Source organism: Etheostoma cragini, chromosome 10 (genome assembly GCF_013103735.1).
Source record: "Etheostoma cragini isolate CJK2018 chromosome 10, CSU_Ecrag_1.0, whole genome shotgun sequence".
Lineage (NCBI taxonomy): Eukaryota > Metazoa > Chordata > Actinopteri > Perciformes > Percidae > Etheostoma > Etheostoma cragini.
Window position 1 is genome coordinate 10,750,545 of NC_048416.1, and position 15,419 is coordinate 10,765,963.

Sequence of the window (15,419 nt, forward strand, 5' to 3'; positions counted from 1 at the left end):
CGAGCCCCCGCCCCAACCTGTATCCCCCTGACCACGTTCTGATGGACATGGCCTGAACTTCCAAATATCAGAATTATTCATTTACAGTTGTATCCAAGGTGGTGAATGAAATTCACCAGGGGTTGATAATTCAAAAGTTTAGATTACAGATTAAAACAGCAGCCTACCTCAAAGATACATACAGATATCATAGCCTCATTTCCAATTACAGTATCAGGATTGTTTTTGAAGTGTTTTGGAATATCACTGTCAGATGCATTTTGATGGAACAAGTGGAATTTTACAGTGATGTGCTTGTAAATCTTGCTATCATGTCCAAAGTACACACACACACACACACACACACACACACACCCGCACACCTACCTTTTAGTAATGAAGGTTTGGATAGAATTCTGTGCTCCAGTTGTACAATAAAAAAATCTAATAGTTGTAGCAGTTGTAATGTGAAAACAAAGCTAAAATTATAGCTGCAATGACAATGACTTCAAATAAGTTCACGAAGGTCTTTAAGTCCCCAAAAGATGTAATATATGATGTGACTGCTATGAGCAGAATGGAAACAGGAAGAGTCAGGGGGGAGTAGTGGCTAATGAGGCTAATGTGCATAAAATAAGTACCTTGGCTTTCCTGACAGTGTCCTGCACCTCTGCTATCTTCTGCTCCACACTGAGCCCCGTCTCCCCCGATAAGAGCTTCAACCGACTCTCCAACATCTGGAGAGCCTGACAGACAAACACATTCCTCTTTTTATGGCCAGCCCAGAGTACAGTACATTCATCCAGTAATGAGAATAATATTTCTTTGAAAGCTGTATGTCGAGAAGAGAAAATTCTGAGGATCACAAGTATTCATGAGCTCAGAAGTATCTTGGCCTTCAAACTGTGAAATGAAAGGCCCACCCTCTCTCCATGGGTGATGATCTTGTGGTCTTTAGCAGCTTTTGTAGCCCATTTCTTGGCCTCCTTAACCAGACAGCCCTCTGGTTCTGAAGCACGCACCTCCTGGAGAGCAGACACCTGCACAACGAATGGATAAACATCCCTCCATTCTTCAGTAATCAGCAGAATGGAACTCAATACAACGGCACTTAGATGCATCTTTCAATTTTAATGGCACAGTTGTTGTTAGACTGGACTGCATTATATTAGGCTTTGGTATATTATTATTATTATTATTATTATTATTATTATTATTATTATTATTATTATTATTATTATTATTATTATTATTATTATTATGTCACACAAGCACCATGCCCATTAATTGTTTTTACTTAAGGGTTTGTTTTTGTTGCTTTGTTGCAGACAGGTAGAATAGCATTTCTTATTAATTTTAGGTTAGATGACACACACTCACACATACGCACAGACACACACACACACACATGCATGCACACACACACACATGCATGCACACACACACACACACACACACATACACACACACATACACACACAAACACACACACCTTGTCACGTGGAGCAGGCTGGAAGGTGAACTCAGGGGGTTTGCTGAATGAGACAGATTCTTGAAGAAACTGCAGAGCATTTCTTTCTCTGGTCACCTGACAGCACAGCAGTCAGTCAATATTAACCAGGGACAAACAAAGCAATTCTTCTTCTCCCTTACATCTAGAATTTGCCAGACAAGATTGGAAATGCGTGTTCTGAAAATTAGAAAGGTCTGTGGGTAACAACCCATCTCCATGAGTGGCTTCAAGCCAAACTGGAGTTTCACTAGGGTGTGGGTGGATTTCCATTGAGCAATACATTTAGCAAAAAAAAGGCAGGGGAACAAAATCCCATTGTTTTCATCTGTTCCAACTAAACATCACAATAATGAAGGGCATGTGTGTTAAAATGCTTTCTTCACACTCACGTTTTGAAGGGAACAGCTTGACACTCAGTTGCTACGTTAGTTCAGACATTTTGTTCATGTGTTGAATTTCCTTCTGTAAACCTCTGTTCCTTGTGAACCGTTGTGGAAGTAAGTCTCATGACCCTCGGAATATTCACAACACACGCCTCCGCTTTCTTCCAACTACCGCATTTCTATTTTTCCTTACTTTCAAACATGGTCTTATTTGAGATTTTCTCCCATGTTTAATGTCTTTCTTCATGTCCACCTCTTCCACATTTCTGTCTTTTGGAGCCTCCTTGCTACCCCTCCACCTGCCACCCCCCACCCCCATCTATTCCAAGAGGCAACGTGAGAAATTTCTCATGTCTGGTTTCTCAGGAGCCACTGTGGGAGAAAACTCAGACAGTCAACACAAGATTTAGATAGCTATTCAAATTCTAACAGCGTTGAATCGGCTGTCGGCTGTTTGGTTGTTGAAACTGGTTGATACCATAACTCTGATATGGGAGGAATGCAGTATTTTATATACTGTAACACAAACAAACCCAGTTTTCACGTACCTTAGCCACACTCTCCCATATCGTGCTGTACTGTGTGTGTGTGGTCAGACAGGCATCCATCTCTGTCCCACACAGCAGGGTGAAATGGCTTCTCAAATCATCATAAATATCACCGTCCATTTGCTGATAGGAGAAATCCAGTTGTTATTATTTACAAAATTGTAATCACTATTTGTAACGCTCCGGGTTTTCATCTATGACTTGTATTTTAGCAATGCAAACTCTGACACATTTGCATTTAACCCTCCTGTTGTCCTCGGGTCAAATATGACCCGTTTTCAAAGTTTCTGTATCAGAAATATAGGTTACTTAAAACCAAATTGCCTCAGAAATAACATGGATGGTTCCATCCAACGCTTTTTGCAAGAAAAATGAAGGATTGGCTCATTACTCTTATTGAATTTTGGGAGTTTTATTCAAGCATTTGAAAATAAATTGAACTGGTTTCCTGACTAAACGTTGTCATGTACCAGTCTGTGAGCAACTGCACATCTTCTGATTTTAGTTGTTACTCAAATTAATTCCTTATTTGTGCTTTTGTTTTTTTTTCTCAGAAAGTAGTTATAAGTTAATAAAAAGAAGGTTTATTGACCATTAATTCCAGAAATAAGTGTAACATTAGTGGTAATAGGTTGGAATGGAGTACAACACAAGGGTTAATGAAATGACCATGAGCCCGGGTGTGTGTCAATGCCAGTATTTCAATTGAGGACCATCTGCCATTGTTTGGTTAGTTCACACAGTATGGTGTTGTGTCTTCCTGTATTTTCTATAGTGGTGATGATATTGTCTGTAGACTGGGTAACTAGCCTGGTAGACACCAGACCCTTCTCAGTTGTTCGTCAGCCAGGATTCGCTCAAATATGATGAGTTACATATAACATGTAATGCACACTCCAAGTTTATTTCACTTTGCATGTTGAGAGAAGCAAGACTAGTCAGTCTAACATCAAGAAGAAAGAGATGATCGTAGAAATTAGATGAATGAGGGAGAGTGTGCACTGTGCAGAGGAAAGTTGATAGACAGAGTCTGCAACACATCAGAAAGGATGTGGTCAGTGTTTTATCAGATACACAACTTAAACTGTTTTTGGCTTTCTTTTCTCCTCCTTTTCATGTTTGCATGTTTCAGTTTGTGTGTGTGTGTGTGTGTGTTTTTACCTCCATAATATGTGGTAAGTCGTTAGTGTAGTAGTGTCGTTGATGGCCGTTGACTGCTGACAACGCCAGCAGATACTCATTACGAACTTCAGTCAAACGGTCATCACACTCTTTTAATCTGGCGCTGAGCTGCACACACACACACACACACACACACACACACACACACACACACACACACACACACACACACACACACACACACACACACACACTCACACACACACAAACACACACACACACACACACACACAAAAACACACACACACACACACACACAATTATTGGGGCTGTCAATGGATTAAAATATTATATCATGATTTTGATCGTATGATTGTCCGTAGATAACTCACGATTGATCACAAACTAATTGCAATTATTTTTTAAATGCACTTTAAAAGGATTATTCTTTCATTATGTAAAGTTCACTGCCTGGTATGACAACTGCACCAAATGGGACTACAATGCCCAGCTGAAGGTGGTATGATTGGCCAAACAGACAACAGGCAGTGTCCTACCGTGCCTAAAGGCCAGCCAAACATATGTTGAATTAACATCATGTGAGACAGAAGGTTATTAATGTAACTTCTGTTTCACATGAAGGTGGAAAACCCAAACATCAGATCAAGAGGACAAACGGGACAACATGAATTTCTTACTTTGGTCTGTTGTGTAGGAGCTACATGCACAATCTATCATAACATAGTTTATTTCAGATTCATACCTTAGCGGCCATTTTATGTAGACCTGTCTTAAAGTGGAAAATCCCATGTTCACTCTTTCTGGCTCTGGAAGACACAGTTAAAACATAATGATAACATATTAAATTTCTATTGTAAATAATGTTCGCCTGAGATAACATTTAACTATTTGTCTGTCAATGTTGCACACCGGGGGACTACGCTGATCTTTTAATAACAATACTTGCAGGGCTTCATTTTTTGACAAAACATCACATAGTGCCTGTATGTAAAAAATTGATGTGGCACTTCCTAAATTATATTTTTCATGGGTTAACATCGCTATTTGTGTTTTGTTTGGGTCACACATCACAACCTGGTCTGTGCCTCAGCAGCCTTCTCTCTGGCAACATTGGCGATGTGACTGAGTTGGTGGTAGCTCTTCTTGGTCGTGTGCAGCTCCCGCAGAGCATCCACCACTTCCCCCTGCACCCTCTGGAGTCGCTCCAGGCCCTGACGCACACACACACACACACACACACACACACACACACACACACACACCCACAGAGTCAAATTATCCATTCAGCCATCAGTGTCCTTGGGTAGATATTCCAGGGTCACAGTGTGGAGTGTTGCAATCTCACTCTCTTAGCTCGGATGTCCTTTGCGTTGTGAAGACTTCTGGAGACTTGTCCAATCAGTCGGCGGTATTCCTCTGTGGCGGCTAGTCGTGATGTTGCAGACTGAGCTGTGGCATCCACCACTGACCGCCACACACCAAACACACTCCTGAAAATACACACACACACACACACACACACACAGCAACGGACTGACTTAACACTTCTCTCTTAAAGACAAACTGATCATAATCAATATAGTACTAATATGTTCCATTAATACACATCCCAGTATAATACTCCTAGTTGATAATTATGGAAAAAGCCTCAATGGACATCTGGACCTAGTCCTACTCATACTGTATGTGTATGTTTGTACACCTCAATTTCTACACCTAATAATATGAGCCGTGCATTTACTAAATTTGTCAATGAAGAGGCCCTTGCTGCAACTTAATTACGAACGAAAAAATCTGAAATATTTAACATCTGTGTTTCATCTAAAAGGACTTCTCTGTGTTCTTTAAGTAGCCTGGTTACAGAACAACATTTCTTATTCCCACACTGCCTGGCTAACGTTTTCTAACAAACTTCATAAGCTACAAGGAGCTTTTGTCATGTTCCTGCACCAGACCGTGCCCTACAATGTTTCTCATGTTATCATATTAGAACCTTCAAACTGTCATATGCTGTGTGATGGCCCTCTCTGAGCAGGCTTTTCCAGTGCGCAGAGTTGGGGCGTTTCTGATTCTGGTCTGGTTGGCGGTCAATCAATCGTTCCCTTCCAAAGCTTCGACCCTGTAAATCTGGTAATGTTAAATTTGGTTTGTCATTACGTTAGTTTCCCTTTTAGTTACGTAAAATAAACTTTTTTTTAGTTATACGTCATGTGTTGTCTCCCCTTTTTTGTCCAGCCATGAGCCAAGATGTGACAACTGGTCTGGTCCTAAGTCCTCAGTTACGTCTTGATAATAAATTCTGTAGCAGTCTTCTAGTGTGAGCAGTCTAATGTACCCAACTGCCTGCCGAGAAAGATTAGGCTCTGACTGTCCTGTTATAGTTCTGACCTGCAACAAGGATAAATAGTTCAGTCATGCAAGTATGTTCAATTGTTTGTCTTGTTCTACCTATCATACAAAACCTTTTCTACTGTTTAATTCCTAAGATGCTATTGCATAACTTCGACAATGTCCTCTAAGGTGTACATATACCGGACATCTTATCAACGCAGTTTGTCCTTGTCTATCAGGACATATTACAGTTTTTTACATTCCCTTTGGCAATAATTCTAAACTCTAGACACAAAACTCACAACTAACGATCATAATGCACATTTACCCAGAAGTGATGGCCTCTGTGTTTCCTCTTTGCCAGTCTCTTTTCTGGTACTGGACAGCTAACCTCTGCAGAGCCTGGAACGCACAGTGATGAACAAAAACATGTTCTATCATAGCAGCTCAAATCAGAAATCATGAATCATGATCAATTATTTTGTTCTTCCTCCTCTGTACCCCTACTTTTACAGTACTGTACCATGCATCTCACAAACTTGTCCTTTGCCTCTGGGATACTGTAATTCTTTGTTCTTTGTTTATATGAACCTGCAAACAGCCAAAATCTGTTGAGCAGTCAGTACTGTCCTCTCGAATTGTTTCTTCTATCCATTCTCAGACTTTCTCCTCCCCACCTTCAACAACCTGTTTCCTCTCTAAAATGGACTATACAGGTTACATTACATCATTTGAAACAAGTGAAATCAATTTTAAGGCGGTTGTGTTCAATCAATGACATGTGTTTTCTATTTGTGTTAGATTTTTGCCACTTGTGTTTACCAGTATGGATGACATGTGCATTAGAGTGCAGAGTGTGTTTTGAGAATGAGAATCTGGTCAGGGTTTTGCGGAAAAGTCTAATTGAGATCTGCAAATTGTGTTTTACCATGTGAAATGGTTTAAGGTATTGACATCTTAATACACAATTAGATTAATGAGTCCAGGCCACAGAGATCTTTGTTCAGCCAATGGGTTTTAGTTCTTTAGCATTTGAGAAATACTGTAAAAGGTGATGATAATGTGAAGTACCCACAATGCCTTGCATTTTGCAAATCCACACAAGCAAGGCGTCCTCCTCGCCTGTACACGTGCATGAAGCTGTTTTCAGTTTGATTTTTGTACTATTTGTCACGTTTTTGACGTGCTGTTGATTACATTGGCCTCATTATGTTACCACACACCAGTATCTGGTCAACATTACTGTAATAGCCTGGCTATAGACTTGGACTACCAAATTATTCTCCTTTTGTCTCGTGGCTCCAACAACTGCTTTTTAGAAACAATACAAATTAAATCTGAAATGATTGTTAAAGGAACTTGTCAATGTGAAAAGGATTTAAAGTGTCAGAATTTTTTTGAGTACGCATTCGTAACACACACACAAACACACACACATATATGTGACACATTCTCCACCATAGTGCAAAAAGACATGTCTCTCCTCCAGTTTCCCTTAAATTTCAAATGTGTTTGCGCCTTTGTGTGTGTGCCATCCCTCCATCAGCTGGTCACCTCTAATGCTCCCACTCCTCGCCACTTGGTTGTCCCAACTCTACTTCAGGCCTCTTACATATTACTCGTTTTCTGGCTTGAAGTTAACTGTCTTTCCCCTGATCGTCAGCCGTCCATCCTCCATCTGCCCCCTTCCCAGCCATCTTCTCTTCTCCACTACCCCTCCACTCCATGCCATACTAAACTTCCCCTTCTTCTGAGGCAGTGCCCTGCGCTTGGATCCACCAAATCCTTCCCAACAGAAATACTGATAACTATGTAGTTAGGGAGGCATTAGCCTTTGTGCTGCTCCACAGAGGCAACAACCAACAACACAGCACTCAGGTAATGATATGAGACCTCAAATCAATACATCATGAGTATTTCCAGTAAAAACAGGTCATGTTCCAGTAATTGCTCTGCTAGTGGACAAGAATAGCAGATTTGTACTCACCTGGCCGTACTCCTTCTCTATAGCTGCTCGATGCTTACTGAAGCTCCTTGGGAAACACACAAGAGCACAGCTTCAACGGACATGTCAGTTCACATGTGTTCACTCTCCCTTCCTTTATGGATCTCTGTCCCCATCACCATCTGGCTCATTGAATCCAATGGGATGATTTCACATCAAAGTCTGTACCTGATCTCCTCCAGCAGCTCGATGTCCTGCTGCTGCTTGCTCTGCAATCTGCTGAGCTGCTCTGAGAAGACCAGTTTCACCTGCTGGCTCTCCTTTACCTGCACACACACACACACACACACACACACACACACACACACACACACACACACACACACAAATAAACAATGTGATATTGACTGGGCCTAGCTTAGGTGAAAAAGTGAAAGCAGGTAGCATGGAGCAAAAGTAACAGAACCGGCTGCACATCCAGGTAACGCTTGATAGCAAGGAAACTAGGAAACACACAGAAGAGTCCTGTGGGAGTGGTTAGGAGTTAGGGAATTTGAAGACAGATCAATGCTGGGCAGTGGGTCTACAAAGGCTACGTAAGTTAACTATTGCAATGTCTCTCAGACGTGGTAACAATCATGGGCACAATAGACCCTAAGTAAGATTCTACATGTTCCCAGTGTTATTGTGTGATGGTTGACATTGGGAGTGTGTGAAAATTCTTAGGCTCAATAACCACTTACAGTAACATGACAGATTAATGTCACATTATGTTCTCAGTAACCTTTCCCTGGGGAATTATGTAGAAAACATCAACAGCTCCTAGCCTACTGATGTGAAATTCCTGTACATCTGCAACCTCAAATTTGCATGCAAGACCAACTTTTGACATTAATATCTCCACAGTGGCTGAACAGATTTTTACAGTTCAGACTGAAACATCCATCTCTCTTAGTTCTTTTGCACTCTGAACTGCGGAGATAGCCCGTACCAATCTCAGTGTTAGTTTACATCATGAGACAATCATATCCTGGCGACATCGGGATGATCCTTTGATATGCTAATATGTTAAAAGGACAATTTGAGTCGCCTTTCCTTTGCATTAATTTTGCAAATAATTATCAGCAAGTGAACCGTCAGTCCTTTCTAACTGTTGACATTGGAACATATTCCACATGAACATGTCACTGTCTGCCTGTTTAACTAGGGACTTCCTTTTCATGTAGTCACACTTATAGACAGTACCAAAAGTTACCTAACTTCCTCCTTACACTGCTCATTACTAGCAATCACCAAGTTTGCAAGCTAGCGGGCTGATTATTTCACATTTTTAACATTTTAATGGGCCAACATTTAAGAACAGACAATAACCCCATCCTCTTAATTTCATATGATGTCTGACCACAGCACACTTTTTTTTTACCAGAGAGGTGTTTAAAAGGAAACACAAGGTTCCTTCACTTTAGGCTCTTTAAAAGTCAACTCTGTTCAAACTGTTTGCTACATGGACTGCATGGCAAAGGCACCGTTGTAATAATTAACCTTTATTATGTTCCACTTACCATCCAACAGTGTCAAACATCAGGAAACTATGTGACCTGGCTAAAGAGTAGCCTTCATGAAAGTAATAGATTACACACCCATAGAATGTATTATTACACCTGTGATGGTGCTGCAATGACAGCTGGACATGTTGGAACCATCCCATAGACTGACTTTTACTGAGAGCCAAGTGATGTCACATCTTCAGTAATGAACAGTTCTCTTTGATTTAAGCATTTAGAAAAAAAGAAAAAAAAGAAACATTACTCTGTCGCCCGGTGTTAGCTGTTAATCCGTTTAATGTTTTAAAGATTTGGTTGAGAGTCACAATTCTCCCTGTAAAGTTAATATCAATCATTATAAGATATAATATTTCCCCCAAAACAACCTATCCAGAAGACAGGTTTATGTAAAAGGTTTTTAAAAGTTATTGTAACGCTGCTGGGAATGACAACCACAAAGTGGAATACCAACTTTGATATGCTTTCTCTCCATCAAAGTCATTGACTCCAAATGACTGATATTTCTAACCATGTATTGTAAAATGAGTTTTGGGTTGCAAGTTAAATTTGCTCTGAAGGGGATATTGTTAAATCCAACTGTGACTGGATTGCAGAATGTAATGTCTCAAATACCATGAACATATACAGTACATGTATTTAGAGTCAGTACGTGTACTGTAATTTGCATTCACACAATCGGCCAAAATACATTTTCAATACTTGCAGACAGATGCGTGCACAGGAAATGCATCCACTATCAAAAACCAAATATTTGTACATACTATAAGCACATCTCAACTGCTGTATGTCACACTATTTTGAATCATGTAAAATGCATTTTCAATTGATGTGCTCTTCAAATTGTTACTGTAAAAAGTATTAACTTTACAGAGGAACAGAGATGAAAGTAGTCTGTACACTAATGTTAATGGAGACTAAAGGACTTTACCTTTCTGGGTGGTGGCTGCATAGCTGGATGCTGATAGACGCTGACAGATTGCAGACTGCAGGTCTCTGCTGCGTAATTTACCTTACTGCTACTTCCTCAACATTTTCACATACAGCATGTACAACCCTCCCTCTCTCCCTCTCACTGTGCCGATGTCTTGGAGAAAGCCTACAGAGGGCAGCAGAGTCCAGGGGTAAATCACAAAGTCCCCATGTTGTCCTGATCAACACACAGCATGTTAAAGCAGTATCTGTCAAATGGGGTTACGCGTACCCCTAGGAGTACTATGGAGTACTGCAGGGGGTACATGACACAATTGCAAATGCAAATTTTGCCTAAAATAATTATATTATAATATTAAATTACTTAATGGATTTTCAACATTCAAAATGTGGGATAAAAATGTTTTTCAGTTAAAAGGTTGTTGTTTAGTAAATCTATCACTGCCTACACTGTGTTCTTCTTATCTCTTTATGTGGACCTGTTTTCCTACCAAAAATATTTTGTGCTGGCTACTTGGCTTTAAAAAAAATAAACAATTCAAATGGGATACATTATGAAAAAAGTTTGAGAACCACTGTTAAAGGATATGTTCACATTCCTAAAACATACTGGCCGCTAACAGGTTCTCCCTAAGAGCAGGTGTAGTGTTCAGCTGAGGGTAATATGAGGTTTCAGCACTGTGATTGGGTGTCTTCCAGAGTTACAGTTCAAAAGCCTAAAAAGCTACTTTTGTTAAGTGAAATGCTCTATTTATGTCCTCTTTGTTTTAGTTTCCCTCTACCCTGCCAGTCTTGTATCAATACATACATTTGAACAAATGCAAAGCGCCATCATTCCTAGTTTTAATTCCTCATCATGAACAACACAGCTTTAAGACACAGTATGTTGTTTAATGTTTAAGCTATTGACCGATTCAACTCAGTATAAGAAGTAAAGAAACTTCTCCAGTCAAACAATTCTTCTTTTTATCCTTTTTTGACCCAGATCTTGAAAAAAAGACTATTTGTCTGGTTCTGCTGACAGCCAATCACAGCAAGCATTCTTTGATTTAATGTCACGTGTTATTGGTCGGTGACTACTGCAGAAGCTACAACCCTTACGCTGGATTACTAGCAACTGCGGAAAGGCTGCGGATCTGCTCCTCTGCGTGTCGGCTCCGTGCTCCGCCATCCATCAATGACCACCATGTCCGGATTTGGTGAGGAACAACTTCATCAATGAACGACAGCTGAAGTCTCGAGGACCCAAGAGATCTTGCAAATCTATGTAGAATAGAACCACAATCCAGAGGAGTGGAGGGGGAACAACTCTGTGCTGTGTTTTCAAGGTGATCGGTCGTGAGCACGGTGTATTTTACTTTTAAAATTAACCAGATGTTTTATTTTGTTTCTGTGCTCAACAGCGTGTCCCACACAATTTGAATTGTGCTGAATTGTCGCGGAGCTCTCTAGTGTCTGGCAAAAACACACGCTCTGGGTATCTCTTCTGAAGGGATGCGAATTGCCAGAGCTGGAATGGATTCGGAATGCAGCCGTTTGGCAGTCAGTGAAAATACAAACATTGACTTTAATGGAAACCTAATGACTCCGCTACCGGAGTGGATACGCAGCTGTTCCGCAGTTGGTGGAAATTGGGGGTTACAGTCTGTGGAGAGGTGGAGTCCAGCATCACGTAAAGTATGGGACTGAGTTGGCAGTTCAGTGGGCCAGTGAACAAGTACTCGATAGGTGTCAGTATCACTTTTTCTTTAGTATACAGTATTATACAGCAATGAAGTACAAGTACTTTGTTACTGTACTCAAGTAGATTTTTCAGACATTTTTAATTTTCTTTTCAATTTTTTTGTGATGACTTTTTACTTTTACTCTTTACATTTTAACACGAATATCGCTACTGTCTACTCCTTACATTTTACAAAATTGGCTCGTAACTTTAGTTTTGTACAAGAGGTCATCTATCTGGTGTGATTGTGAGTGCATGTCGGAGAATAGCGCAGACACGCGCCTCACACCGCGAGCGAGCACGCACGGCACAAGGAGAAAAATGTGAGAAAACAGAAAGAGAATCTACCTGTCTGGACGACAATCAGCTAAGCTTGTATGTGTGCGTCTTTGAGAACTGCAAGTCATATAACTTCTTTTGTCAGTTCATTTAAGCCTGTTGTTGTATTGGTCTATAGTTCTGGCACGTTCAACGTCAGTTAGCTAGTAATTTTGTTTTTTGTGTTCCTTACCTGTTAGCTAGGTTACACCTGGCTGTTGATTTGATATACTGGCGATTGTTAAACGTCCTTGCTCATAAAGATAATGTAATTAATAGTGGGTTCATTGTTATTATTTAATAGCATATATGATTCCTATGCTTTGTGTATGGTAGCCTTTACAATGTTATTAAATTCATTTAATTTTAGTTATTATTTTTGCGTTATCAATACCCAATTGAATCTAATTGGATGGGAATATACACAGACTTCTCACAAAATCACACTTGAATTCATATCTTGCCACTCGGTCAGAATCTTATTAACCTGGAGTCCCAGTCTCTGTCACAATAAATAAGCTCTATGTTTTAGCCTATTGGCAGACAACCATTTAAAATGTAGCCAACGGCATGTAAAGAACCCTTTTTCCATGTCCACTGCAGTTTCTCACCGTGCACTCTAATAACATCCATCTGGTCCAGGTAGCTTTGTCATTTGCAAGGCTACTTTTACTTTTATACTTTAAGAAAATTTCCAAGCCTGTAAGTTGTTACTTTTACTTGAGTAAAGAAGTTAAATCAATACTTCTACTTTTACATGAGTATTTTTTAACACAATCATTGGTACTTCTACTTGAGTACGAGAAGTGAGTACTTTTGCCATCTCCGATAATTGGTATTGGTATCTGTACTGGTACCGGTATTGGTATTGGTATTGGTAGTGGTATTGGTACTGGTATTGGTATTGGTAGTGTTACTGGTACTGATATCGGTACTGGCCCAGTCCTGGTACTGGTACTGATATTGGAACTGGCCCAGTCCTGGTATACTGACATTGCTATTGGTATTGGCACTGGTATTGGTACTAATACTGGTATTTTTGTTATTGGTAGTGGTATTAGCAGTGCTGCTGGTGCTGGTATTGACATTGGTATTGTTACTGGTATTTGTACTTGTACTTGGGCTGGAGCTTGAATTGGTATTGGTGTTGGCATTGATATTGGTAATGGCATTGGTACTGTCATTGGTATTGTAACTGGTATTGTTTTTCTATTGATACATGGAGAAATCTTTTCTTTGCAACCTACTAAGGAGCCATAATAAACAAATCTGATAAGACAGCTAGAATCCTAACTGTACAATCAGAGACATGTCATCACACCATTATTCTCATTTTGCCAGACCTTCCTCCGCAGCACTGAAAAATCAGATTGGACAGGTAGTCTGGCTAGCTGTCTGGATTTACCCTGCAGAGATCTGAGAAGCAGTTAACCATAGTGGTTGAACGAGGATGAAATGGATATCGGCAAAAAGAAATGCATCCAGTGGAATATCCTGCAACACCAGAGCAATCCTGTAAGTGGAACTTCACAAATATAGACTACACTATCCATCTATCCCCACCGACATACTGTATGCCATAATAATGACATGCTTTCTTTAGTTATCATTCTAAATAATAAGTATACCTAATCTTAAAATATTGTGGCTTTTCCCCCAGATCGGGATAGTTTTCTCTGTTTAATTTTTGTTGTTGTTCCTCAAAACAGTGACATAAGTCATTGCATTCTGAGATTGCTTATAATTAACATACACAACCTAATTATGGCAAATAAACCAATATACTGGATTAATGACAATAAAACTTAGAACAAAGTGATTCACAAACATGAAAAGAAAAAGAAGACATGGTCTGAGAACGTGGATCTGTGTACATTACTGCTCAGTCTTTATTCAACACACCACACAAATAATACATCCGTTGCCATGTTTGATACAGTATAAATAAATAAAATAAATAATAGGCCTGAACCAATACATTTGCAAACATACATCATATTTCATGTTCATCATCTATATTATCAATAAAAAATGGGTTGCAGTCCATAGAAGTACTGCTGGCATACAGCTGAATGTGAATCATACAGCACGATAAGAAAAACGTTTATTTCTGGGTCTCAATAATAGACGTATAACACAGTGCATCTACCAGTGATTATGGATGAACAATGTGATCCATTCTCATTAGCTGAATTAATCACCATCAGTTGTTGAGTTATTCCTTAAGTATCTCTTTCTGCATTCAAATCTCCTCTTATTCATTAAACCAGCTGTCAAGAGTCCTGGTAAAATGCTTGTGAATGGACTGTAAGCTACGGTTTTCATGTCTCATTCTAAACCATCTGAACAACTGACAAAGGACTGTCTCAGGTTATCATTTACATGGCGAGCAATTGTAGACACGTTGCACTATACTATTGTCTAACAAGTTTGTTTTGTCTCTTTTAAATTGGGACTTGCTTTACTTCACTTCTTATGTCAAAAAATAGCCTTTCTGTGAGTAGAAATCCACCCTAATAAGGTATGAGAACATCTGTGACGCTACCGGAATCAGCTTCATTTTAAAAATACTGAAAAGAAAATTTGCCTTAAAACATACAGTAACACAAAGATGTGACGCACAGTCATTGCTGAATGAGAATGAGGATTTATGGAGAAAGATGCACTGATCACTGAAGTTGTTGAGCTGATCTGATCCGCTGTGTCATGTCTTCCAGTTTGTTATGGAAGTTTTTCGGTGAAGTCTTCCCCAGCAGCGAGCATTCCTTCATCTTTTCCTGAGGGGAGAAGCAGTTGTATATAAAGCAACACCTGTAAACGGTTCTATATTTTATACTATATTAACAATAAATCAAATGGTGTGTGTGTATTGCAAAATTGGTTTCCTGCCTGGATGACCTGACAGAAAATGATCACTAAACTCTTTCTTGTAGCTCATTTTGTTTTCCAGTATAGTTTAAACTTATTAGCCGTAACAAATAACTATAAAATATGCTAAAATGAGGGCTAAGGACACTTTGTCTCATGATCAAATGTGTGCA

The 15,419-nt window shown here is 39.7% G+C and overlaps 1 protein-coding gene across 2 annotated transcripts in view; it reads right to left on the bottom strand.

Annotated features, from left to right (window-relative positions):
- Positions 1–10,404, bottom strand: part of LOC117951514 (F-BAR and double SH3 domains protein 1-like) — a 16,520-nt gene extending 6,116 nt beyond the window's left edge. For both annotated transcript variants that reach the window (XM_034883260.1, XM_034883259.1), the window contains exons 1-12: positions 10,336–10,404; positions 8,071–8,168; positions 7,885–7,930; positions 6,226–6,299; positions 4,912–5,056; positions 4,641–4,777; positions 4,309–4,372; positions 3,585–3,713; positions 2,424–2,546; positions 1,472–1,567; positions 903–1,019; positions 621–725 (exon numbers count right to left, since the gene is read on the bottom strand). In XM_034883260.1, the coding sequence (XP_034739151.1) occupies positions 621–725; positions 903–1,019; positions 1,472–1,567; positions 2,424–2,546; positions 3,585–3,713; positions 4,309–4,372; positions 4,641–4,777; positions 4,912–5,056; positions 6,226–6,299; positions 7,885–7,930; positions 8,071–8,168; positions 10,336–10,356 (1,155 nt within the window). In that variant the 5' untranslated portion in view covers positions 10,357–10,404. The remainder of the gene's footprint in view (positions 1–620; positions 726–902; positions 1,020–1,471; positions 1,568–2,423; positions 2,547–3,584; positions 3,714–4,308; positions 4,373–4,640; positions 4,778–4,911; positions 5,057–6,225; positions 6,300–7,884; positions 7,931–8,070; positions 8,169–10,335) is intronic.
- Positions 10,405–15,419: the final 5,015 nt, after the last annotated feature.